At 53.8% G+C, this 27612-nt stretch overlaps 1 protein-coding gene across 6 annotated transcripts in view; it reads right to left on the reverse strand.

Moving 5' to 3' along the window:
* Positions 1–27612, reverse strand: part of PTPRS (protein tyrosine phosphatase, receptor type S) — a 110906-nt gene that overhangs the window by 30312 nt on the left and 52982 nt on the right. For 4 of the 6 annotated variants that reach the window (XM_018050899.1, XM_018050895.1, XM_018050897.1 and 1 more), the window contains exons 5-11: positions 21552–21740; positions 14842–14952; positions 13092–13103; positions 3762–4031; positions 2036–2617; positions 891–1024; positions 478–622 (exon numbers count right to left, since the gene is read on the reverse strand). In XM_018050899.1, coding sequence (XP_017906388.1) covers positions 478–622; positions 891–1024; positions 2036–2617; positions 3762–4031; positions 13092–13103; positions 14842–14952; positions 21552–21740 — 1443 coding nt within the window. The remainder of the gene's footprint in view (positions 1–477; positions 623–890; positions 1025–2035; positions 2618–3761; positions 4032–13091; positions 13104–14841; positions 14953–21551; positions 21741–27612) is intronic. The other 2 variants (XM_018050898.1, XM_018050896.1) reach the window with 1 other exon arrangement.

The following is a 27612-nucleotide window of genomic DNA, read 5'->3' on the forward strand; positions in this document are numbered from 1 at the left end:
TGACTCCCCCCACCCCGGCCCCCGCCAATGGGGACCCCTGTTTGGGGGCCAAGAAGGGCCATTTGGGGAGGTGGGGTCTTCTCTGCATCCTCTGCTCTCTGGGAAAGATGGGGTGCACGCTGCGACTGTCTCATGGACCCCTCCAAACGCCTGTGAAATGGGCGCAATGTGGCCATTATTCCACAAGCCCCAAACCCAGGAGAGGCAGGGGAGAGAGAAGGTGCCATCAGTCAAACCAGCCATGGCTGTCTCCAGGGGAGATGGAGAAACTGGGGCCTGCGGGGTCCACGGGCGAGCCCCTCACTGCAGCGGCGGGGGAACTGGGGCTCAGCGAGGATTCTCGTGCGCCCGAGGCGGAGGAGAGAGGTGGGATGGGCCAAGGTGCCTCCCACCCTTGTGCAGGCCCCGCCCGGGTCAGTGCACAGGCGCCGGCCAGGTCCCCCCCGCAGGTCAGGGCGGGGTCCGAGAGACACCTACTGGACTGCAGCGTGCGCTGCCGCACCACCGAGGTGAAGGCGCCCAGGCCCTGCGGGGAGCGCGCCGCCAGGCGAAAGGCGTACTCCGTGTTGGGTTTCAGGTCATCCACCACGAAGGCCGTGGCCGGGTCAAAGGTCCTCGCGACCTGGGGGAGGGGCGAGGAGAGAGACCCGGATGGGGAGAGAGACAGACAGACAGACAGACAGACATCAGGGAGAGAGATAGACACAGACCCACAGAGTGATGGAGATGGAGAAAAGAGAGGTGGAAAAATTAGTAAGGGACGGGGCAAAGAGAAGGAGGAAGAGAGATATTCAGGCACCTAGTCCCAAGACAGGAGAGCCGCCCAGAGTGGGTGCCTGGGGAGGGGAGAGGGGGCGAGTGCCATCCCCTCCCCCACGCCACCCACGCACCTCTCTGCCGTGGTCGCCTTCCCGGTAGAGGAGCTCGTATTTGATGATGCTCTCCTGCCGCGGGGGGCTCCAGGAGAGCCCGATGCTTGTCTCTGACTTGGCCTCGGCCCGGAAGTTCATGGGCTGGCCGGGCACTGCGGGCGAGAGGCGAGAGGGCTGGTATCATCAAGGAGAGGCTGGGGAGGGGGTCCACCAGCATAGGGTCCCCAACCTTCGAGGTTCCCATTCTCCCCCAAAAGAGCTCCTTAAAGCTTATCACTGCCCTAACAAGAAGGGTTATGAGGTTCTGGATGCTCCCAGAATGTTCTCCACTGTTCTCATTTCTCTTCTTTTCCCGGGACAGCTCCCTATGGCCTGTTGTTGTCAGCTTCCCGCCCCAACTCCCCCATCCTCTCTGCTGCCAATGGGAAAACATTTTAAAAATCCCGTTTTCAACGCACCCCAGCATCCACCCTCTTCCCCTCAATTCAACAGAAAATTGGTGGGGCCCGTAACTGAAAATATAGATCCACCCTGTGTCTGCTCTATGGCAGCAGAATCCCAAACCTCCTGTCCCTTTGCTTGAGCAGAGGCCTGACTCTCCCTGGACTCGAGGTTCCCAAGCCCAGAAACCCATAGAGAGCTGGGGCCCATGCACCTACATGTTGTACACCCCTACCCCCAGTCCCTCGCCCGCGCTGTGAGAGACCTGCCTTTAGCACTTTGGGTTAACATACTTTCTGTTATTTCAGTGATCCAGTGGGCAGGGATCACTCTAGTGAGAGTACCAAACGGAGGTTCTCAAACTCACAGATGGATGAGGGAGGGGCATAACAAAGGAGATGGAGGCCAGCGGAGGCCACGCCCCGTTTCTCAGACGCATCGCTACCAACTGTAGCCCTGTGTGTGGGCTTGCCAGATCGGCTTTTCCAAGGGTGGCCAGAAATCTGGGTTTTCTAGGACACCCTCCTGCATTGCGACGCTAGCGTGAAAATACTTGAAAAAGGCCAAATAAACTACGTGGCGGCTTCCAGGTAAGACGGCCTCCTCTGTGTGCTCAGAGGCACATCACCGCATGGCCGCCTCCTACTGCCTCGTGGGGCATGGGTCCCAAATCCTTCCGTCCTCCCATCCCCCAGAAGTCGTGCATCACGCACGCAACTCACCTCCCTGCTGAGTCTTGACCTGGATGGGGTCCGAGAGGGGCCCGTCGCCCACGGAGGTGAAGGCCAGCACGCGCACCGTGTATGTTTCGTCCTCCAGAAGGCTGCCCACGGTGGTCAGCAGGCTGTCGTCCACGTTGTGCTTCTGCCAGTTGCCCACGGGGTGCTCGGGCTCCATGGTGTAATAGATCCGGTAGCCCCGGATCAGGCCATTGGGTTCCACCGGCTCCTCCCACTGGATGATCATGGTGGTGGCACTGAGCATGCGCGCCTGCACGTTCCTCGGCGCGCTGGCCGGGGCCTGCTCGCCGGTGCGGGTGACCACCGACTCGCTGGGCGGACCCTGGCCGATAGAGTTGACGGCCGACACCCAGATCTCATACTCCGAGTTGGGGCTCAGACCACCAATGCTGTAACGCGTGGTGGTGATGTCCTCTTTGATCTGGTACGGCCCATCCTGGCTCTTGGATTTATATTCAATGACATAGTAGGACACGGGGTCTGGGTTGCCTGAGTCCCACGTGATGGTGATGCTGGTGGCTGTGTTCTCTGTCACCACGGGAGTCCCGGGGGCTTTGGGGAGAGCTGTGGGTGGGAGGCAAGGTCACATGTCAGGCATACTGGCTGTGAACCCTCAAGGCTGTGTAACTTTTAGTCACATGACTGCCCTCTCAGAGCCATAATTTCTTTGGTGGTAGCCTGTCTTAATGACCCCTAGCCTACCATCTGGAGAAGGCAGTGGCACCCCACTCCAGTACTCTTGCCTGGAAAATCCCATGGACAGAGGAGCCTGGTAGGCTGCAGTCCATGGGGTGGCACAGAGTCAGACACGACTGAGCGACTTCACTTTCACTTTTCACTTTCATGCATTGGAGAAGGAAATGGCACCCCACTCCAGTGTTCTTGCCTGGAGAATCCCAGGGATGGGGGAGCCTGGTGGGCTGCCGTCTATGGGGTCGCACAGAGTTGGACACGACTGAAGTGACTTAGCAGCAGCAGCAGCAGCAGCCTACCATCTATAGCAAGTATTGGCAAGGTATACAGCTTATGTGTTGCTGGTGGCTGCTTCTGTCCTAAGAATTACTAAGCTCTGTCATGGTAGCCCGAAAGCTGCCACCAGCCAGCTGTGAGCAAATGGGCAGGTGTCAATAAAACTTTATTTATAAAAACAAGTAGAGGGCCAGATTCAGTCCATGGACTGTAGTCTGCCAGCCCCTGTTCCAAAGCTAGAAAAAATATCTGGAGGCATCCTCCTCTGAGTTTCACCACAAACTTGAGACATCAAGAGAGTCAGTAATCCCTCCCTAATCCCCAGTGCTCCATCTCTCTGAGTTTTGCACAGGCTATTTCCTTTTCTTAGATATGTTCTCCATCTGTTTTGGCTCATTCCTGTTCAACTTTTAGTCTTCCCCTGACTCAGCTTTCCTGGGAATTGGCACCTTTATTCTGGGGGTCTGAGTGGTGCTCCATGGCCCCTGTCACTGCCCTAGTCAGCATGCATCATAACTGCCAGGCTACATCCACTTTGGACTGTGAGCTCAGTAGAACAAGACTGGGTCTCATTCCATGGGGCCCGGCCCACAATAATTTGTCATCAGTATGTTGACTGTCCTGTTCACAGCCAGGAGTGACTGAGGCCAGAAAAGTGACTCAGAAGCTTTTCCACCATTATGTCCCACCTACACCTGAGGTGCAGGGATGACTTGCCTCCCCCACGACCCCTGCTTACATTTCACTGTGATCTGGGCCACGGCCTCGATGACGCCCAGGCTGGACATGGCCACGCACGTGTAGTTGGCAGAGTCCTTCACGTCTGTGAGTTCCAGCACGTTCCGGCCCACGGGCATGTCATCCTCGGGCGTCAGGTCCTCGGCCCCCTGCATCCACTTGACGTATGGCATGGGTGAGCCCACGGCCACGCAGGTGATGTTCACGTTGCCACCTGGCATGATCTCGTGGCTCATGGGCAAGATGGAGAACCGTGGTGCCACGCGGCGGACTGGGGGAGTGGGGTGGGTGGGAGATGCAGGGAAGGGGGTGGTGGTGGGAGGGAGATGCGCAGGGTTGGGGGGGATGGGGAGACGGAATGCAGAAGAGAAAAGAAAGAAAAGCAGGAGGAAAGAAAGAAAGGAAGAAGGAAAGAAAGAAAAAAGGAAAAAAAAAGTGGAAAACAATTTAAATATAAACAGGGCTGTTTCCTTCCCCCCAGTCAAAAATTTTTTTTCGTCCAAATGAAAGAAAATAACAACAACAAAAAAAAAGAAACAAATTAAAAAAAAATTTCAACACAAAGAAACCAAAACTTCAAAGGAAGGTAATTTCACAAACAATATATATAGAGAGGTATCTGATATATAATAAAAGAGACATGAAGCATTATTCCATAGCAACAGGGTTTCAGAGACCAAAATGGCTGGTCCACAGCACAGTTAGAACACAAAAATTTATCAGTGGTTTCTCATCTTTGCTGACAGACGTGGCTTCAGGGAGCAGCCCCTCTGCTGGCTCAGAGGAACTTCAGAAGACTGGGGCTGTGGGGGCCAGGGGAGGGGGGATGCTCTGGGAAGGTCGGATGGGAGGGGCGAGGGCACAGGAGGTCATGGGAAGAGTTGGGGCAGCAGGCAGAGGGGGCCAGGATGTCGGGCCCTCCCATCCCCACTCGCTCTGGTGACCCGGGGTCCCTGCCCACTTCCCCAGGGGGGCCCTCCAGGAAAAGATGAGAAACTCTAATGAAATTTTTGTGGTTTTGGGGTATAGAAACCCTTCTAAAAGCTTCTGTCGAATCTGACAAGTTTCCATTGATAGATGCAGCTCTCAGAATCACAAACAGCATGCAAAATAGGTTGGTTGGTTGAGAGGTTTAAAGAGAAAGAGACAGAGAGAGAGAGAGAGAGAGAGAAAGAGAGAGGAAGGAAGAGGCAGAAAGTGAAAGAGAGAGAAAGTTAATGCGAAGAGGCCTGGATCTCAGGGGCCTTTAGTGCACAGTCATGGGGGTAATCAGAGAGAAGAGAGAGAGAGAGAGAGAAGAGAACAGACAGGAGACAGGGAGGGACAGAGAGAGAAAGGAGGGGGAAGGGGCCCACTTCAATGCTGCATATTAATTCTAGCGGATGTGACCCAATGTGACATGTCACATTGTCACATCACAGCCCTGGCATAATAATAAGTAGGATATTAATAATAATCAGAATCATAAACGAGGGGATGAGCTTGAACACTGAGAAACAGGGACATGTCCTGTGCATTTCTTAGCGGGAAAGCAAATGCGGCCTTCTGTCCCAATCTCGCAGACCATGAAGGCGGCAGGATGCATTTCGGGGGGCTCCATTTTCGGAAGCTGGGTGAGTTTCTGGGTTGGGTGTGTGTGTGGGGGGAAAGAGGTGGGCACGAATGGGCACCTAAACTACCAAAGGACACAGCTGCCCCATGGGAAATGTTGCCCTGTGGGGGAAAGGACTTGGGTCAACTGGTAAACCCTTCTAGCTGGATCAAGGTTGTCCCTGGCTTCAGGAAACCACATGGACATGCCCCCAGCTTCGGGCAGGTCAATGAATCTTGTCTCAAACTGTAAGGATGACCACCTGGAGGCTCAGCAAGGCTAAACAGGATCACAAAGTAACTTTCACATGAAACTGGGGTGCTCGTGGTGGAGGGGTCTGGCCTGTCCTACAGAGAAGGGGGCTCCAGGGGCAAAGGGAGGCAGCCCCGTTTCCTCTCTCTTGGCATGGGTTCCGAGCTGAAAAATCTCAAGCCTTGTTCCCTGAATTCCAGCAGGAGGTGAAGAAGAAGGGGAGCTCTGTGGGGGCGGGAGGGAGGACCAAGAAAGCTGGCAGCCCTTCAGAAAAAGAAGCCCCACGAAAAGTCCAGAGTCACGTTGGAGACAGGATGGAGGAGCTGGAAGGTGTCAGCAGAGGAGAGGAATGGGGGGAGGGGCAGGGAGGGGAGACAGAGGGGCCATGCAGACAGACTGGGGAATGAGGGGCGTCGGGGTAGGGCGCTGAGATGGGGGCAGCTTTCTGGCAGGGCTGGGAGGAGGGCGGGGGAAGTTGGGAGGAGAATGGGGGGTCCGGCCAGCCAGCGGACGCGGTCCAGGCCAGCCGCCGGCATCCACAGCGAGGCACGAGTGGGATGCCCAAACGCTGCGTTGTCATGGAAACAGAACACGATGGGGGATGAGCGTGGGGGAGCTAATTAATCAAGGACAGAAAACGGCACTGACGTCCAAAACAAAACCAGGAGAAACAAATGAAAAACCAAAGTGGGGTGGGGGGGATAATTCAAAACACCAAACAAAAACACCCTCTAAAACAAAATACCCGAAAAGCAAGAAGAAAAAGAAAACATGGAATGGGTGTGGGGCTGAAAATCGGGGTCTGAAAGGAGGAGGGCTGTGGCTTCCCCAGGGAGGTACCCCCCAACCCCGGCAGAACACAGCATCTGGCCTCCCCACCCAGCACCCAAGGGCCCTGGTAGAGGCTTGAGGTGGCCTCAGAGGTGAGAGCCTCATAGGCAAAAGAACCTTCGGAGCAAAACAACCCAGCCACAGGGAGCCCCACTTCTCAGTGACACTCTCCCTGCTGCTTGTTTCAGAGCTGAACAGAGACCATATCAGTCTAATCACACAGTTCAAGGTGCTCCCCTCAAGACCTCAGGAAAACCTGCCCAGGCTGGGGTGGGGGGCTGATGAGGTTGCATAGCCCTGTGGCCTTGGGAAGGGCCCCTCATTCTCTGGGAGCCTCAGTTTCCTCCTCTGTGAAATGGAGGCCATCAGTGATATGCTGAGGTCATTAAGCTGACTAGGGCAGTGCCCAGCACATAGTAAGTAGGTGCTCAGCCTGGGCATGGGGCCAGTGAAGTTCCCTCTGGTCTTCCAGAGTGCTGGAAAGATCAATGAGATGTTTAACATTAAGGAGGTTTCAGGATGAATCAGAGTTGTTTTTTGTTTTTTAAAAGAAAGCAATAGGAAGAATATCTATTGAATCCCTCCCAACTGAGAGGCCAATGACCTTGTACCCATTTTGTGGATGAGGCAGTGGAGGCCCAGAGAGGAACTAGGGCTAGCTGGAAGACACAAAGAAAGGAAGTGGTAGGGCCAGAGCTCAAAGCCCGGTATGCCTGATCCCTACCTCCCAGATAAAGTGAGCCTTCTCTTACCATGGTAATTAGCAAGAATTATACAGCCACGTGTCCCTTCTTGGTTCTTTCACATTTGTGTCCTTACCCTCTGGGGATACCAAAGAGGGCAAAAGTACCTCACCTGTATACATCTCTCAACTAACTAATCACCAGTTGAATAATATCCAGCAGCCACCATAATAAATGTCCAGAAGCCATCAGTAAAAGGTTTATACCGAAAGGGATTACTGGAACATTAAAAGGAGTAAAAGCTAGCTTTACGATTTAAAGATTAAATAGAAGCCAGATTTATCCTTGTGTAAAACTCAACATCACACCCCAAAGACCCTGCTCACATCTGATCTTATCTTAAAATACCTTCCTTTAGGAGTGTCATAATTTGGAAGGTGCCTCTAACACTTTTTAGAAGTAGACACAAGGCAAACATCTTGAACATGTAAAAGACTTGCCATACAGGGTTGTTAATTATAAGTCAGTTAAGTGTGGGAGGGCATTTATCAACAAATGTAATTTTGGTGCTCACAAATCCCCAGCATGGCCGGCAGCCATCAATTAAATGGATCTGCCAATATGCTGTAAAGGCTGACACCTAAGACACTTTGCCCACTTGCTTTCTCGCCTACCCCATTGGTTTCTAAGGGTGTGCTGCAAGAAGAGGGCTGGTTTGCCATGACTTAGGGGAGGACTGTGCCCATGAGCACTAGGTGGCTTAAACGCCCGCTGCGGGGGGGGTCCTCACAAGGCCTCTGGGTGCCCTCCCAGTTGGCAAGGGCGGGTGGCTGACGCTGTGTTCTGCCCAGTTTGGTGCTGACTCCCACCCACATCATTTTTCTACCCCTGGCTGCAAGCTTGAGGTGCAGGTTAGAGAGTAAGGTGGGCGCGGAACCCACGGGACGGAATGGCCCCGCGGGACCCCCGCCCCCAATTACCGACCTGAGTGGAGGGTCCAGGCAGGTTATAAGGGGACCACACCAGCCTTGGTCCTCAGCACGCTCCAGCTGGTTCTTGTTTCCAGCTCTTCTCGTCACCGAGTAGCCGGGGGGGTCCCAGTGGGGGGGACCCGTGTGGGTGCGGGGATCAGGAGGGTGGGCGGTGGTAGGGGGGTGGCGGGTTGGAGGGGATGGGTCGCTTCAAACCCCGATTCACATGGAAAAACAACTCAAAAACCATCAAAGCAACCGGGAGACGACCCCTCCCCCAGGCAGGAAGAGGCAGAAACTCAAAAACCAAAAAAGTGGGGGGGGGGGGGTCGGAGGCGGGGAGAAGGGGAGAAGGGGATGGGAAGGGTTGGGGGGAGAAACTCAAAAGTGAGGTGATCTGATTGAAGCACTAGGTAGGGAACTCAGCAGTGTCAGACATCTCAACGAGTCAGCAAGCCACAGCTCTGAGGGGGTGGGGTGGGGGCGGGGGCTCTGCTGGGCATTTTGGGGTGGGAGAAGCTGCTGGGTGCTCCTCCGGACTCCAAAATGAGGACGGGAAAGGGTGGGGAAGGTGCCAAGAAATTCTGCAGCCTCCATGGGGTTTACTCAGGCTTAGATTACACCTGTCAGGGGAGGGGGAGGGGCATCCAAGGCCTAACTCCAAAGCCCCTCCACTGAACCCCAGCCCGTGGCCCAGGGAGGGTAGGTACCACTCCATGGCCTGCCCTGAGATCTTTCTCCCCCTCCCGCCCATCCTGCCTCCCCTCTCCCACTGCCAGCTCCCTCTGCTGCTCAGATAGTGCGAGGCCTGGAGGGACCTGGCTGGACTCCTGGCCCACAGACTGACCAGCGGCCTTTTGAGCTGGACATTTTACTGCCCTACAGATACTTTTTTATTGGGTTTTTTTTTTGGTACTCTCTGTCTCCCAATTTTTTTTTTTTCCAGTTCTAGCAAAAAGGGGCACGGTGTCTTGCCAATTGACTGACTCCCCTTGCCCCCTTGCTGCGGCCGCCAGAGACACAGGGCTCTCTGAATGACGAGGTGTAATCTAATGTACCCCCTCACCCCCAAAAAACAGAGGAAACAGCAATGCAAAGGGTGTGAGGCAGGCAGCAGGCGAGAGGTGTCTAGAGCTCAGTGTTCCTGCGGAACGGCCCCGCCCCTGCCCCCATCCACCATGCCCGAACAGAGAAGAAGCCTGCCTCCCCACCCCTGGAGCCCCACTCCCCTCGAGGTGACGCTGGGATGAGGAGAAGGGCTGGGTTCTGATCTGCCCCTTCCTACCACCGAGGTCATGTCAGGGACTTTGAGGGGTGGAGGATGAGGTGGGTGGGCATGGCCAGGTGTGACCAGCAGGAACTGGGGGAGCTTGCCAACATTCCCCTGTGGTAGTCTTTGTGGAGATACAGGAGGTCATGGGGAGGGGTGATTCCAGGCCCAATATCTATCTACTCTTGCCTGGGGCCTGCTGGGGGGGAAAGGGGAACACCTGGAGATCATATCTACCAATTATATGGCTTGGGTGCCAGAGATTTAATTTTAAAAACAATTTGCCCCACAAAATGCCATGCTGTGAATTGATCTGAAGGGGCCTGGGGATGGGTTGCAGATAAAGGGTTCTGAAGAACACCTGGAAACTGGGGCAATCTAGAGCTCCCTCTGGCATCAGATATTGAGTCCCGATCTCTTAGTTCAGCATTTGAGAACCAGCATTAAATTATCCTCATCAGGCTCCTTCTAAAATCCTGACAACATCCTGAGTCCCTTGAAGGTGGAAGGTTCTCTCCCGCGTCTCCAGCTCTAGTATCTTCTTGCGTCATCAGGTGGGTGCCACACCATCTCACTGGGTCCTGTGCACCAGGGTTCAATTATGCTATGTTGCTAGACCAAACGGCAAAGACACCATCTTCAGCCGCTCATTCACACCTTAAAGGCTGATGATTTTAAAGAAAATGAACAGCCAGGGAGAATGTAATTCTGAGCTACATTTTCCTTAGGGAGGTTCTGGGATTAGAGCTGCCAGCTGCATTTTAAAAAATGGACCTGGCTTTGACTTTGGGTCCTTTGAATCTCAGCAACTGACTTCAGGAGAAGGGTAAATCTGAATACTCCACCCCCTGGATCACCCAGGGTCAGTAGAAGCTGGAGACTGTGAATTGAAGGAAGAGCTAGGTTGAAGGTGGGGATTCCTTGCAACTAATTCCCAGGACTGGTTGCTCTGGCAACAGTGTAAACGCTTAGAGCTTTCAGAGCAGAACATGCTAGGTGGCTATTCTCTTCTGCTGAGCTGGTATGTATCTGTAAGGGGTAGCCTAACACCCAAACTGGGCCACTGGCACTCGCTCCATTTTTTTTTTTTTTGCCCCCTTTTGACACTCTGGCCACGGAACTTCCTGTGGGAGTGACAGGGAGTAAGAGGAAAGACGTGGATCTGGGGAGACCACTGATCTCATTGGATTGAGATTGCAGCCAGGAAAAAATGAGACCATGGGCTGAGCTCCGAAAAGCATTAGCAAAACTTGAGCTCTGAGCAAATGTATTAATTTTTGCCCTCCAATTCTTCCCAAAGCTGTTTCCCGTAAGCCAGCTTATTCAAAAGGCGTATCTGTGAAATAAATGATGGGGAAACTGAGGCTCCCAAAGGGAAATGACTTGCTCAGACCATTTATCTGAACTCTGTTTCCCTGTTTTACAACAATCTCCCTTGTGATTTCTTACGTGCCACACACAACACAGGGCACCAGACAGACGAATGTTAATTTTCTCCATGGACTCCTCCCAACTATCCTGTGAGCCTGGTGCACTGATGCTTCTTCCTGTCGTTCAAATGAGAAAATAGGGACTCCAAGCAACCAAGTGACCAGCCCAAGGTCATACAGCCAAGGAGGGGCAGAGGCAGGACTTGAATCTGGGTCTCCTCAAGTCGAAAGTCTGTGCTCTCACCACTAGTCTATACTGCCCCCAAAGTCCAGGTGGTCTTCAGAGACCCTCAGCCACCTCTCAGTTTCAATTTACTGGGACTCAGCTTTCATAAAGGAGCTGAGAGACCTCTTTCCTAAATCTTTTGGAGAGTTCTGCCTGGCAGCTGTTACTCTGGATTCAAAAGGAGACAGGAAAAATAAATCCCCTATTATTGCATCTAAAATCTTCTTGCCAACTCGGCCCTGAACTTAATCATTGGGAGTTTAGAGAAGGCAGGTGAGGGACAAGTGAGAGGAAAAGGTTACCCCAAACAGGCTAGTCTCAGCTTTCAAATGTCATCTATGTTGGGTAGTCAGCTGGGAGCTAGTGGCTATAAATCTAAATAGATAGTTTATAGGGGGCTTATTTTCTATTTGGGGTTAGAATGGGGCTCTCAAAGGCTTGCCTTTCCTCAGGGAGGGAAGAGGAGATGGGAGCGAGCGTCTCCAGAGGTTTCAAAAGTGAGAGAAACAGACAGACAGAAGGAGAGCTGAGAGAGAGAGGAAGAGCTGGGGAGGCAGAGAGAGGGAGGGAGGGGCTGTGCCCGAAGTTCCCCAGGGTTTTCCCCAGAACTCCACAGCTCTGATGCTTAGGTACTCAGAAAGTGACCATGCTGCACTGCTGAACGAAAGATGCCTGTGACTAGGCTGGGAGTCTGGGAGGAGATGGGGGAAGCAGCCAACATCATCCACGAGGCGGAGGTGTAGCACTAGGGCAGAGTGACTGGCCAAGTAGTTGGCCAAAGTCTATCATGCTGCATTTTCCGATGGGTGGATCCATACTGGTACCCAGTCAGGACACAAAAAGTCATCACAACAGCTATCATTCTGAGCACTGACTATGTGCCAAGCATGCATCATTTTGCGAGGATGGTCCATTCATAGGTGGCCACTTCTCATATTTAGACATGTTGCTCTACTGAACAAGAACTCAATATGCCAGCTGTCCATTCGGCTGTGCTTCCAATGCCTGTTTCTGGGTTGTCTGGGAAGGTGGGAGGTGGTCTCATGCTGAGGCAAAAGGAAGGGAATGTGCCTGCTTAAGCTCCCTTCAAACATGGCCGCCCTGAAGAACAGAGGCATCAGTTCTGGGTAAGAGAGGTAGCCCAGTCAGGTCAGACAAACTGGGCTTCTCTCCTCACACACCTCACCCAAGCTCTGACCTCCCACCATCTGTCTAAGCCACCTCCTTTGTGCTCTTGAGCCTGGGTGGTCACTTTCTGCCCCAGCATCCCAGCTGTGGGACCCCTTCCACCCTCCTGGATGGTAGTTGGGACAGGAACACTGGCTTTTAAATCACAATGCGTTTGGAGAACAACCACACAACAGCTCAGCCCAAGAAATCGAAACCAAAGAGCACGGAAACACAAGACAGACCCAAAGACCAAACGCTTTGATGGGGGAGGGAGCGGGGTCAAGGGGCTGGGAGGGGGAAAAAAAAACGAACTGATCGGTTTTTTCCCCCAAAACGAAACCAAAAATTAATAACTAAATAAAAAGAAGAAAGAAAGAAAGAAAGAAAACAAACGAAGGAAACCAAAGGAGAAAAACGGAACGGAAGACGAGAAACACTTCAACAGAAGGCGTTGGGAATTCACCAAACCGAATCGACAAGAGTGGCATGCAGAGAAATTTTTACATTCTCCCAGCATGCATCAGGCCCAAGTTACCATGACGACGAGGAGTGCAAAAAACTTAGCAACAACATTACCAAAGGATGCATATAGGCGACCACAATGCAAGCATCGCATGTGTGCTGCCGGCCCTAGGCCGGGCTGGGCGCGGCTGAGGTTTTCGTGTCTTTCTGGGTTTTTTTTTTTTTGCTCTCGCTTGGCGGTTTTTTGTTTTGTTTTGTTGGCTTTCAGCTCATTATTCGCATTCTGTCATTTTTTTTTTAAAGTTCATTTTTCTATCATTTTCTGTGTGCATGTCTGCGTGTGTCCGTGTTCCTGTCTGTGTGTGTTTCGTGTGTGTGTGTGTGTGTGACTTTCAGAATGTAAAAATGTGGGTAAAGAAAGTAAAAAAGAAAAAAACACACCAACCTTCTCGAAGCTCTGAGGGATGTAAAGGGGGTTTGATGCAGAACACAATGACATGGGGAGAAGAGAAAAAATAGGGGAGATACAGAGAGTAAAAAGAGGACTTCCCAAGGCTAAAAGCTGCAATAGTTTGTTGATTTTTTTCTTTAAACCAAAGAAAAAATTAAAATTAAAAAACAAAAAGAACAGCAACGACCTTCTTGTCTTTCCTCGACATACACGATCTACATTTGCCTTCCACAATTTTTTTTTTTTAATTCAATTTTGGAGCGTCTGAGGCCCAGGCAAGGATGGGAGGCCGGACCCCCTAAAGAAAGGACCACCCCTCCAGGGGGAGGGGGCACTGAGGACACAGAAGGCTGGCCCCCCTCCCTGGCTGCACCCTGCTTAGAGGGCCCGCCCCCACCCTGCCCCACACTGTCCTCCTTGAGCCCTGCCAGACTGACAAACCCCCTTCCCAGGTGTTTGCAGAGAAATAAAGCAGGTTAGACGAAGACCAGTCAACTGGAGTCATGGACGCGCTATAACTCACCAGAGGTGCCGTGGCAGCAGACCGGAGGTGTGGCCCCTGCCCACCCGCGCCCCCGGGTCCCCAGCCCCGCCCCCCATGCCACCTCCTCCTCAGAGGCCAGCTGCAGAACCCAAGGGCGGCCAAGGTGCTGCTTCAGGGCTGGTGGGGGCTGTGTCTGGTAGAGGCGGAACTGAGGGCCTGAGGGTCTCCCAGTAAGGGAGGAGCTGCATGACGTCCCAGGTGGAGAACAGTGAGGGGCCTGGTGTGTCAAACTGGGGAAGGGAGGTGCAAAGAAGGGTGGCTTAGGATCAAGGATATGGAGCCACCCAGGGGCAGCCCCGGGGGATGAACTGGACCCCATTTCCTGGCAGGTGGAAGCTGTTTCTACCACAGATCTGACCAGAAACAGCCACGGGGACATAGGAGATGGAGGAGGCAGCAAATGAATATTTCCAAAAGGACGGAAGAGAACCAACCCACAGATGAGATGGGGTCCACAGAGGCATCTAGGAGCAGGGGTACCAGGCACCTTTGAGGAGACACCAAGGGGCTACTCCCAGGCCCTCCTTGGGTTGGGGGGGTGGTGGTGCCGGGGCAAGGACCCCCTGGGCTTCCAGGTGTGACCAAGTGGGAAACTGACAAGCCTCAGCCCAAACCCTGGGACACCTTCCTACAGGAATCCTCCTCTGAGGGTGACCAGGAGAGCACCAGGCTCTGGGGACAACTGAGGCTGTGGGGCCAGCAGGGGCAGCCTTGAAGACCCCTCCCCAACTCCCAGATTGAGGGCGCTGGAAGGCGGGGTGGTGAAGCGGGTACGAGGCCACGAGTCTGGAGAAGCGAAGCGAGCACACAGCGAGGGAAGCACCGCACGACACACCACAGAAGCTGACTCGGGTGGGCAGGGGGTGGGCAGGGTGGGGCAGAGGCCTGCAGGCTCCCCCGGCCCTGTAGGCCCACGAGAGACCCCCTCCTTCCGGCCCTGCCCCATTCCCTCCTGCTGCCCCCACCCCAACGTCCTGCAGCTCATGGGACAGCCAGCACCAGGCACGGGGGTAGGGGCATTGAAGCTGCCCCTATTTTACAGGCAAGGAAACTGAGGTCCAGAGAGGGACACCGCCTCGCCCAAGGTCCCACAGCCACCACCCGGGGTGGGCCTGCCTGCTGGGGTCTGCAGGGGGCAGGGGAGCCCAGAGGCTGTGAGCCCGAGAAGGAAGGGGGACCGGTGGGGGCGGGGGGCCCTACCTCGCACGTAGAGGTTGGCGGGTGAGGAGTAACGCACGCCGGCGCTGTTGGTGGCCACGCACTCATACTTGCCCTGGTCAGTCTCCTCGCTGCTCTCGATCTGCAGGGCTCCTGTGGGAAAAGGGGACAAGGCCTGGCCCATGAGGGGGGACCCTGGCTTGGGGGAATGGCAGGAGGGCTGTCCCAGAGTCCCATCCAGCCTGTCTCTTGGTTGGGCTGGGCCAGAGAGGCAGACAGAAAAGTTGAGTCAGCCTAGAAGCCCCCACTGGGTCAGGGCCTCCCTGGCTGCCTGCCTTTCCCCACCCCAATTCTGGCCCATCCTGAACACACCACATGCCTGGCCAATCCTCCACCCTCAGCTGGGACCTTGTGAATGACTGCCACGTTGAAGGACCAAGCTGGGGGATGGGGGGAATACGTGTCAACTGAGGTGCATTTAGGAAAGTGCCAAATGATGCTTGCCAGGGGGAGGCGGAGGGCAGGTTGGTGGTCCCAACCCACAGCAGCTGCTCCAAAGACCCTGACATGATGTACCAAGCCTGGGAGGAAGTCTGGGGGAGAGCGGATACATGTACACGTATATGGGTGAGTCCCTTTGCTGTCCACCTGGAACCATCACAACACTGTTAATCTGCTATACTCCAATAAAAAATAAAATTCAAACAAACAAACAAACAAACAAGGTGCCTATTCAGGGAGCTGGTGGTCGCTTGTTCGTTTCAACCAGTGTGTAAGTGAATGGAGTCTGGGTTCTTCAAGTATGTCTGGAATCACAGGCCTCGAAGCCCACGGTGTTTGTAAATGGAGACAGCGTTGTATTTCTTCAAGGGTTTTTAGATTTCAGAACTGGGTTACCCTCTCCACGAGAGCGAAAGCAAAGGATGCTGAGAGTGATATATTGAGCTGGCCAAAAAGTTCGATTGGACTTTTTCCATACAATGTAACAGAAAAACCAGAGCAAACTTTTTGGCCAATGCAATACATCAAGTAAGTTTGAAATCAAAGGGCTGGATCCAAGCTTTCTGTACCTGAAAGGAACTGAAGAATGAATTTCCCCAGACTTACAGTCATCTACATCAATCAGTCTGAGTTCATGGACCTGTTTCAAAACCATGGGTCTAGATTCAGGATCCACAAGTAAATGAATTTTCTAAGTGTGTCTGCAATCATAGACGGAGACCCAAGTCCACAGTGCTCAGAGGTTAATGGGGAGAATTTTCAAGTGTTTGAAATCGGAGGTCTAAAGGAAAACCTCTAATCTGCACAAATAAAGTTGAGGCTGAAATGCCTCCAGTGTGTTTGAAATCATAAAACTGGATTAAAGAATTTGTTGGTCATGAGTCAATAAAGAATTTGAAGAAGTGGTCAATTCTCTTAAGCAGATTTTTTAAGTTTTCTTTTTTTAAACGCGGACCATTTTTAAAGTCTTTATTGAATTTGTTACAATATTATTTCTGTTTTAGTTTTTTGGCCATGAGGCATGTGGGATCATAGCTCCCCAACCAGGGATCAGACCCACACCCCCAGCACTGGAAGGTGAAGTCTTAACCAGTGGACCAACAGAGAAGTTCCATCTTAAGCATATTTAAAATCACAGGCCCAAATAAAGGGTCTTGGTGCCCACAAGTAAATGAAACTAGGGCAGACTACCTCCTTCAATATGTCTGAAATCACAGGCCCAGATGAAAGACTTCACTTCCCATGAACATGTGAAAACGAATGAATCTTCATAACAGTGTTTGAAAGCACAAGGCCATGGACACTACAGTGTTCACAGTAAATGAAAACGTGGCCAAGATTTCCCTAAAGTTATGTGAAATCACAGGTCTGGGAGAAATCTTCATTTTCACAAGTAAGTGAAGTCCAGCAAACATCTCTAAGTATGTTTGAAATCATGGGCCTTGATCAAATACTTCATCACCCATGAACAAATAAAAATGAGGCAGAGATTTTCACAGTATGTTTGAAACCAAAGGCCTGGACCCAAGTTTTCATTTTTATAAGTTAATTGAACTGACTATCTGTAAGTTTGTTAGAATCACAGGCCTGGACCCTGTAACTTGTTGCTTATGAGTAACATGAAGATGAGGGAATACCTTCAATATCAATCACAGGTGGTTGTTTTTGGTTTTTTAAACATTTTTTTTTTCTTTTTCTGATCACAGGTTTTGATTAGAGTCCCTGGCACCAGGAATCCAAAAATCCAATGCATGGTCCCAAATAAACGCCCCTTCTCAGCTTCGTTTGCAGTTGTCCCACACAAGTGGGGAGAACCCACAGATGGGGAAGTTCTCTCTAGGGGCTGTGGATTAGGGTTCCATCTCTACATAACACTTCCTACCAATCTCAAGGCTCCAGGGAAGCAGGCAGGCACATACCACTATGGGGGCCCAGAGAGGGCATGGAACCTGCTCCAGGTCACACAGCAACTCATGGCAAAGTCAGGACCAGACTTGGACTCTTCCCTAGGGCTCCCACCCAGGCCTGTTCTAGTCTCTTCTTTGGGGCAGTTCCATAGGGCTGCCTTTGAGACTCTCTGCTCCTTCAGAGAGCTGGACCCCCACACCCCTACCACATCACCCAGATCAAAGCTTCACAGCTGGAAGGCCCTCCTCTGCACACCCACTGTACAGATGTGAAAACCAAGGCTCGAGACGGATGAGGGCTGCATACAGAGCAGTCATCAGCACTCTGGGCGGGCATGGGAGGCACTGCACCTTCCGGAGGACATAACACCCTGCGGCCAGGTCATCTGAGGGGCCAACATGGCCACACTCAGCACCCAGCCACAGACGGCGACACAGACACAGACTGTATGGACACCGGGCAGGGTGAGGAGGAGACACGTGGAGGGGGCCTGGGGCAGCCCCCTGTGGAGCCTGGGGGCTGGGTGGGCAGCGAGAGAGACCGTGAGTGGGCGGGTGGGTGAGCAAAGAGCCTTACCTCGGATCGGAGTGCTTTCTGAAAGGGAAGCAGAGAGAGTCAGGTGAATGTCAGAAGGCAGTCCTGGGGGGCCGCGGGGCCCCAGGGAGGCGGGGCCGGGCCACCAGCCAGGCCTGTCCACTCTGCCCCCAGGGCTGGGAGGGGGCTGAAGTAGGCAGCCCTCGGTCTATGGACCCTGCAGGCCCTGTCCAGGAAGACGAGGCAAGGCTCCCAGGAGGAGGATGGGCACTGAAGGCTTGCCAATCAGGAGGGCTTCCCATAGAAGGCGGGAATCTCTTGGGGAAGGAGGGGCTCAGTCTAGAAGCCCCTGTGGACTGGCCGGAGGGGCGTGGCTCTGCCTTAGGGAGGTGCCTGGCCTGGCCTGGCCTGGCACTGTCGGCTGCCTTCCTTCTGGGCCGAGGGCGGAAGGTCCATGACCTCCCCTCCTAGATTCCTTCTCAAGAGGGACAAGGAACAACGGGGTGGGTGGGGGGTGGGTCTTGGGAATCTTGTTAGAGATAGGGCAGAGAGAAGGGTTAGTGCCCCAGGGCTGGGCATTAATAAAGCAAAGGGAAGATGTTACAGACAGGCCAAGTAGGAGGGGCAGGGGAGGGTGGTGAAAGGGGAGGGAGGGAAGAAGGAGGGCCTTGCAGCATCTCTAATTTCCAAAAGGAAAAGAGGAAGAGAACTGTGTGTCTCTATGGATTCTGGAGGCTGGGACGGCTCAGGACACCAGCCATGGTGGCCCCTGGTTAGAATTCTGCATCCTTGGGAGTGATATGGGCCACCCCCCTCTCTGTGCTGATGACAGCTGATAACCCCCAATGCCACAGCAGAGGAAATACACCCCTCTCCATCTGGCCCCAGTCCATTCTGCAGAGGGGCAAACTGAGGCCCACAGGTTCCAAGAATTGTCTCGCCATGAGTCAGAGGCAGGGGCGGGCCTTGAACCCAGTTCTTCGGCCTCCCAGGCTGGGGCCCTTCTAGAACTTTTAGGAGGGTCCTATATTATCTCTTAGTAAATCCCCAATCTAATGGGGCCACTCCCCTTCTTCATACAGAGGGAGGAGGGGAGAGGAGGGGGAACGGGAATTTGCCTGAGGCTGTACTGTGGAGAGCAAAAATTCGGGTCAGTGGGAATCTAGGTCAGCTCCTGCTGGGGCTGTTTCACTAAGACTATGGTGACAGAACCCAGAGAGCGAAGGACAGAACTTCCCAAGATGGCCATAACAGCCTGTGGTCACTATATTGAGAGGAAGATCACACATGGAGAGGGTATTAAAGGTTGTTTTGCCTTCTGCTCCGAGGAAGATGAGAAGTTACTATTGTGGGTCAGTATCAGTCATTCTCACCTTAGTAAGAATTAGCCCAGCAGTTGGATTCAGGGGCTTCAGGTTGGATGCTAGGAAAAGAGAACAAGATGCACCCAGTACTAGCCCAGACGGAACATTCCGCCTACATCTAGCCCCTAAATTTCTGTAACTTCATATTTTCCATCAGCGTCAAGGCCCAGAAAGGGCTGGCAAGGGGGATGGGGGTGGGTATGTTATGTATGAAGCTCCAGTAAGTCCCCTGTGGTCTTGTCCTGTTTTCCTCTTTTCCTTTTAGGCTCTTCTCTCTGCAGCCCCCTGGTGCCCAGATGGGGAGGGCCAGGTGGCCGGGGGTCGGGAGACGTTAGTAGACATGCCACGTGGAGTGGGTCAGTTACTGTCACAGTGGCCGTTAGTCTGAGGGGAGAAGGTGGGGTAGGGGACACGGAGGGGGGCGTTAGTTGTCGACATGGTGAAGAAATTAAACTTACCAAAGGTTTCTGAACGTTTACAACAGAGGGACAAGAAAAGAGAACAGGAACGTTAACGGGTGGTTATACAGAAGCCTGTATCCTCTGGGGATGGGAGGGGATGTTGGAATAATAATTAGATTGATTACAACGTGTTTTTTTTCAGCTGCGCCACGTGGCTTGTGGGATCTCAAGTTTCCCGACCAGGGATCAAACTTGCATCCCCTGCAGCAGAAGCTCAGAGTCTTAACCACTGGACCACCGGGCAAGCCCCTTGATTACGATTTTTAAAGCAGCTGATGTTCACTGAGCTCCTGGTAGGGCCAAGCAGCCTGTCAGGGGGCCCTGACAGTGACGCGAGGGAGCAGGCACGTTTCATGAGGACACTGAGACCCGGAGAGGAGGACGTGCCCGGGTGATCAGGCACCTGGGTCCACACTCAATCATTTCATTATCTTGGTGGGACAATGGTGGAAACCAGCAGAGAAGCAACTGGGTTCCCAAGGCTGCCACCACTAATCCAGCTGAACCCCCCAAGCTGCAAATATCCTCAGACAGGTCGGCACCAAGAAGATTACATCTCTTCCAGGGCGAGGTCCACGTCTCTCCAGGGAAGAAATTCTGGGCTTAACATCTGCACTTTTGGAGGTTTTGGGTCTTTGTTGGGGGGAAGCAGAAAGTAGGAAATGAGCAAGTGGGACTCCTCGGAAGACGAGGCTGGGCAGTGAATGGCGGGGGAGGTACGCTGAGAAGGATGGAGAGGCTTTCGGGCGAGACTGGCTCCAGGGTGGGGGCCCTCAGAGAAGAGGGAAAGGGAAAAAGGGGGTACACCCACACGTGTCTTCAGAATGGACCAAAGCATGCAGGAGTGCCCGGGGGCACATCCTGACCATGCACATGTCTGTGTACACAAGGACCAGCCCGAGGCATGCACATGGGAGGGACTGTCACGCAGACACACGTGTGGCTGAGATGCACGTGGACAAATTTTGCTCTAGGAGGGGGAGGGCAACCTGTGTGCCGATGGCATGGCCTACATGTTAAGTCAGGACACGTGGGGAGCCTGGACACACACACAGAGGTTCGTGAAGCAGTGTGACAACAGACACAATGCACACAGAGCTCCCCAGACAGACAGGCTCACAGACGGGGGCATGGGGCTGCTGTGCTGAGACACAACTGTAGAAGTGCCCAGCCCCAAGGCGGCCCAGGCCCTGTGCTCCATCCCAAGGCCCCCTTAGCCTGGGTGAACCAACTGGTGCCCCATCACATCCTTACTGCCTGTCTCAGAGATGCTCTCTCCCTGCAGCCCTCTGTGGCTCCCCATTACACTCCCTGTCTGTGCCCTTATCTCCTCTGGAGATGCTCACTGCTTCAGCACCAGAAACACTCTCTAGCCTTTGCTTTATGCTCGCCTCTGCTCCTACCTGTCTGGATCTCACTACATCCTCACAGGACACGTCCACTGTTTCAGCTCAGAACACACTCTGCCCCTGCCAGCTTCCATGGTTCCCCAGTACCTCCACCGTGCTGTTACACAGCCAGTGCTCAGATGCTGAAGATGGCCTTCCTTCAACACCCTCCACAGTTCCCCATCACCTCTGCCTGTCTGTCCCCCACTGCCTCCCCAATGCAGGGGCTCAGGAGATACCTATCCTCCTCTGGCTTTCCATTACCTGCAACTCTATGTCCATTAGGACCCCACTGCTTGGGTCCTGGGGACACTCTGCCCCCACAGTCTCAGCAGCCCCCATCACTGTGCATATCTGAGTCAGCTATGGCTCCACTCCGGCACTGAGGAACTCGCCCCCTAGCACCCACCATAGCTCCCCATTACCCCTTGTCAGTCTGCACCTTTTAACATCCCCACTGATTCAGCTCCAAAGACACCCTCTCTCCCCTCCATGGCTGCACATCAGCGCTGCCTTTCTCTGCTCCCTCAGTCCCCAGGGCGTGGGCCCTGAGATGCTGCCCTCCCCCCACCACCCTCCTGGCCCCCTGCGCTCACCCGATCGCAGCTGCTTGATGCGCCCATTGCTGGCGCTGGGGTCCACGGGCAGGAAGTCCTTGAACCAGGTGATCTCGGGGTCCGGGTTACCACTGGCAGCACAGAGCATCGTGGCTGTCCGCGTCCGCTCCACCACCTTCAGCTGGGGGCCCATGTCGATGTTGGGGAAACCGGGGGGCAGCTGGTCCTCTGGGGGGGGCGGGTGATGGGGAAAACAGCAGGGATCCAGTTACTGCACAGCTGTCCCTCCAGGGTGGGGCTTGGGGATGGGCCCTGGGGCCAGCCCTTGCCTGGCCAGGTAATCTCCTGTAGCCTGTTTCCTCCTCTGTCTGTGGGAAACTGCGGGAAATGTTGGGAGGACATCAGGCTAGACCAGCGTCTCTGATCTGGGCCAATCCTGCCCCAGGGGACACTGAGCCACGTCTGGGGATGTCCATGGCTGTCATTCTCGGGATCAAGTGGGTGGGGGCCAGGGATGCTGCTCCACCCCTCACAGTGGCCTGGGTGGGGGCCAGGGATGCTGCTCCACCCCTCACAGTGCCCAGAACGGCCCTGATGTCAACAGTGCTTAAGTTACAGAGCCCTTGGGTTACGTCACAGCAGCCCGAGGGAGCTTTTCGAAATGGAAACAGGGCCACACCACTCCGTGTCGCCTGCCCCGCTGCAGTCTCCTCCAACCTCTGGAGGAACCCAGGCTCCTTGCCTGGCACTGGCCCCCAGTGGCCTCGGCAGCCCCATCTCGGGCCAGTCTCACTCTTCTCACTCTCTCTCCATACAGCCACACCAGCCACCTTGGTCCCCCAAAGTCATCAGGCCCCCTCCAGCATCACCTTGGGCAAAGCTCGCAGTCACAAGTTATAAACACCCTGGGAAATCCCCCGGTGGACCAGAGGTTAAGGCTCTCTGCTTCCACTGCAAAGGGTATGGGTTCCTTCCCTGATCAGGGAACTAAGATCCCATGTGCTGGCGGTGTGGTCAAAAACTAATAATAAAAAGTAAAACCCTCCCATACTCTAGAACATCCAAACATCGAACTCCATAGATCACAACGCATCTGTCTCTGCCGTGTCCTTACCACCCCATGTAGGTCCTGGCACACAGTAGGTGCTCAATAAATGAGCGAGCGACTCAGCCTCAGTTACTGCCAACCTGTGAGAGGCACGCCTCCTGGCCTCGGTCTCCCTGTTCACTGGTTAGCCTCCAGATGAAGGCAGTGGGGGGAGAAAATCTCTCTCCCTGGAGACTTGGTCCCCATGTTCTAGTGACGGGTAAGAATGTGGTTCTCTTGGCACATACACACTACTACATATAAAACAGGTAATGAATAAGGACCTACTGGATAGTACAGGGAACTCCACTCAGTACTCTATAATGGGCTATATGGGGAAAGAATCTGAATAAGCGTAGATATATGCATTTGTATAACAGATTCACTTTGCTGGTTTTTAGCATGCATGTGTGTTTAGTCATGTCTGACTCTGCAACCCCATGGACTATAGCCTGCCAGGCTCTTCCATTCATGGGATTCTCCAGGCAAGAATACTGGAATGGGCTGCCATACCCTCCTCCAGGGGATCTTCCCGACCCAGAGACTGAACCTGTGCCTTCTGTGTCGGCAGGAGAATTCTTTACTGCTGTGCCACCTGAAACCGAGGTGACAAGCCGGGTGGCCTCCGTCTGTGTAATCTGCATGTTGCGCCAGGGGCTCCGCGGCCTGACTCAGTTGGAATTGGCACCAGGGAGGGGGGATGCGGCTTCAGGGCCTCCTGGCAGGTCCCGCCCCTTCCTGTACACTTTGCCCTCCCCCCTTCAGCATCTGGACTCCTGGATCCTTTTGCTCTGACCCCTAACACCGCAGCTCCAGTCTGGCCTCACATCCACAAAGGGTTCACATCCACATCCATGGACAAAGGGTTCCCTGGGGTGGGGCATACCTCCTCAGCTACAGTTAAAACACCCACCATCCCCTGGTTATGGGCTGAAATGCACCCCACCTGCATTCACAGGTTGAAACCCTATGAATAGGGTGGATGGCATCACCGACTCAAGGGACGTGAGTTTGAGCAAGCTCCAGGAGCTGGTGAAGGACAGGGAAGCCTGGCATGTTGCAGTCCACGGGGTTGGCAACAGTCAGATACCACTTAGCGACTGAACAACAATTCATAGGTTGAAACCCTAACACCCAGGACCTCAGAATTAGACTCTATTTAGAGATAAGGAGTTTACAGAGATCATTAAGTCAAAGGCGGTACTAGTGCGACTCTAATCCAACAGGACTGGTGTCCCCCTAAGAAGAGGAGATTAAAACCCAGGTACACACACACAGCAGAGCTCATATAAAGATGGAGGAGAAGATGGCTGTCTTTGAGCCAAGGAGAGAGGCCTCGGAAGGAACCAACCCTGCCGACACCTTGATCTCGGACCTCCAGCCTCCAGGACTGTGAACAAAAACATGTGAAGTAAGCCACCCAGATGGTGGTACTTCGTTAGAGCAGCCCTAGCAAACTAACACAGTCCCCGCCCCACCCCAATGAACGAGTGATATAGTGACAAGTGACAAGAAAGTGACTGCATACAGGGCTGATGAGACAGAAGACACAGGCCTGCTTGTCTGCGGCAGGCAGAAATGTGTGTTGGTCCAGCGGAACCAGGGGTGGGGGTGGCTTGGCATCACCCACCTGAGACCCCTAAGCCTGTACACCAAGGAAGAAGGCAGGGGTATTCCGAAGGTGCCAACACTAACAGCAAAAGGCTGGCGATGATCTAAATGTTTGTCAACAGAGCTTCATTATACACAGGCCAGGCCATCCACAGGGCAGGTCCCCCAAACAGCAGAAGGAATCACCTACCAGATTCAGAACAAAGTCCAAGATGCACTGCTAATTGGACAAAGTGAAAGATGTGTAGACCAAGGATTGAAAACTATGGCCCTTGAGTCAAATCTGGCCCCCTGCTTATTTTTGTTGATAAAGTTTTATTGGCACACAGCCACACCCACTGGTTTCCTCATCATCCCCAGCAGCTGGCCCGAACTGAGAAGTTGCAACAAAGACTCTCTAGCCTGCAGGGTCAAAAATATTTACTCTCTGGCATTTTACAGGAGAAGCTTGCCACTTCCTGGTATAGACAAAGCTGCTATTTGCGTAAAAAGGAAATAACACTCATGTATTTGATTACAGATGCCCAGGAGGGAAACAAGGTATGGTGGGGTTACTGGGGGATGGACAGGGGACTGGGAAGAGGTAGGCAAGAAGACACCATGTGGGGAGAGAACAGGGACCCAGGTACTTGGAGGGTGCAGAAAGCCAAGGCCAGGTGAGGGAGAGGTGGGCAGGGACACCATCACCCCATGTCCGCAGTTAAACAACAGAGCTGGGGTTCCTGTCCAGGCAGGAGCCGCTTCATAGAAGAAAACAGCGTAAGTTCCAAATCCTGAGCACTAAGTATGTACCAGGCAATGTTAGGTAATTTCCTATATCCGCCTCTGAGAAGGGATCCATTTCACAGAGGGGAAAGCTGAGGTTCAAACACTGGGCACACCTGCTCTGAGTCATACAGTCTGGTCTCAACAAGGCTAGACTTCGAATCCAGGCTGGGTTAAATCTGGAGGAAGCTGGATGGAGCCAGTGACTGCAGAACCCCCAAGCCGGGCCTGGACTTGCCGGGTCAGAGCAGCTGGATCCTGGCTGAGCTGTTTCACACCCAGTTCCTTCTTCCTGGGCCCGGAGGCCTGGACCACCTCACTGCATGGTCCTGATTGGCTACTTATGACGTCACTGGAGGTTCGGGCCAAGATAACCAGGCCTCAGTTCTAGGTGCTCAAAGCTGGCCTAGACATGCTGGAGGCTGGGGCTGCCAGGGTCCCTCTGTGCTGACGTTTCCTGCGTGTGTGCACACGGGTGTGCATGTGTGCTCACCCACACCCACGTGTGTCCATACGTGAGCACTTCCTGGGTGCGTGCTGCCCCGTGGGGGAGGGGCGTGTGTGCCTGTGGGCGGCAGTCAGCCAGGGTGGGGGGTAGGCTGCGGCCGCCTGACGTTACCAAGAGCTCCTAATTAAACAAAAATGTTCATCGAGTACCACATTGTGCTGGATTCCTCGGAGTTTAATTAAAACAACAGCGTGAGAGGCGTGCGCAGCGTCCACAATCAGATGGCAGCGGGGGAAGAGAGGTTGGGGGGGAGGGCTGGGCCCAGCATCCCAGACCTTCCCGCTCGGCTGGGGGGTCCCTGGGGCTCAAAGGAGACAGGGGGACAGGCGCTCCAGGTCAAACGCTCTGGGCTGAGCGCCCAGCCCAAGCAGCACGTCTGTTGAGGCGGCCTGAGAACAGAGAGATGCTGAGGGCCGAGATGGGGGGCAGGGAGCAGAGATGTGTCTTTCCCAGACTCCCAGAGACTGGGCAGTTAATAGATTCACAGCGTGTCCTTTTAACTCTCTGAGCGCTTACAATGGAGGCTGGCACGAGGGGCGGGGGGCGGGGCGGGGGGGTGGTGGCGGGCGGGGGGGTGGTGGCGGGCGGTGTGTGTACAGCGGGAGCCGGGCTGTTCCGTCTGTGCCCGGGGAAAGGTCAGGGCAAAAATATCTGCTGGGAAGAGGCGGGGCGGGCTGGGGCAGGCGGACTCCTCCCCTCCCCTCCCCTTTCCTCCATCCCCTGGCAGGACCAGCTCCAGGCCCCACACACAATGAAACTATGGGGCCCCTTGTTCGAAAATTACTAGGAATTTCCAGGCGGTAACAGATGAAGGCGGGCACACATCAGGGTCTGGGATCAAGTGGTCCTGTGGCCAATATGACGTTTCCTCCCAGGGCTCCAAGCTGCCAGGGAGCACGCTGGGTGACTCCCAACCTGGGAGCCACATGTGAGGACCACCTGCCCCCTAATGGCTGGCAGTGACTTGTACTTTTTCTTCTTTGGGCCACGTGGCATACCAAGATCTTAGTTCCCTGACCAGGAATCGAACCTGTGCCCCCTACAGCTGAAGTGCAAAGTCTTAACCACTAGATTGCCAGGGTCGTCTAGAGTGGCTTTTACTTAGAGATCAGAGAGGGTCAGGGTGGCGCTGCAGCTGACAGGCAGAACCCACCCCACAGCTGCACAATGGCTGATGGCAGCTGTCCTGTCACAACCGGAACAACAACGACAGCAGTAATATCAGATAGGTAGCACCAGCCAAATGCTTGTTCCTCACACGGCACCGTTAGTCCCTGACTTGCTTTGCCCACTTCTGTGGTTCGTGGAACAATCCCTTGTGGTGAACATCATTATTACTCCACTTTGGAGGTGAGGGAACTGCAGCTCAGAGAGGTTCATTAACCTGCCCGAGGTCACAAAGCTACAGAATGGCAGTGCCGGGATGTGAACTCAAGTTGCAGGCCCCTGGGTTAAATTAATCACCTTGCAAGGGAGAAGGCAGTTGGGAGCAGCTGGTGGGCAGGTGGGAGGCGGGTTTGCAGCAAGACTGTCTGAATGATGCTGTATTACAATAAGGAAGCCATTTCCTGGTGCCCCAGCCTACCAAGGCCAGCAGGCAGTCCATAGGAAGGATCCATGGGAATGTGTGTGGAGGTGTGGTTAGCTGCTTCTGCCTAGCCAGCTGCTATTTCTCCTTTGTTTCTTTGGGGAGACCACCCCTTCTTGACTCTGTCTACATGGGCTGACCCACTCTTAACTTCAGGGAAAACTCTGCCAATCAGAGTATTTCTTTCTCCAACCACAGTGACAAGCTCAGGGATGGTCATCTGATCCAAGGTGGGTCAATGAACAGTCCTGGGTCACTTAGCCCCCTCTTCTGTGTACAGGCCCCAGAGTCTGGAGCTAATGGGGAGATCTCACTGAGAATACAGTTGATAGAGAAGAGAACACCCAGAATCTGAAGATGAACCCTGAGAGCATGAGTATGAGGTATGAGTTCCTGGATCCAGCTGAACCTGAAGCTGTTATAATCCACAAACACTTTAATTACATGAACAGATGAATTCTCCGTTTGAGCTGGATGCATCTTTTGTGCTAGTCCCTTAACAGGCTGCTCTTCTTTTCTGCAAAAGCTCAATTCCTACCAG

This window comes from Capra hircus, chromosome 7 (genome assembly GCF_001704415.2).
Source record: "Capra hircus breed San Clemente chromosome 7, ASM170441v1, whole genome shotgun sequence".
Classification (NCBI taxonomy): domain Eukaryota; kingdom Metazoa; phylum Chordata; class Mammalia; order Artiodactyla; family Bovidae; genus Capra; species Capra hircus.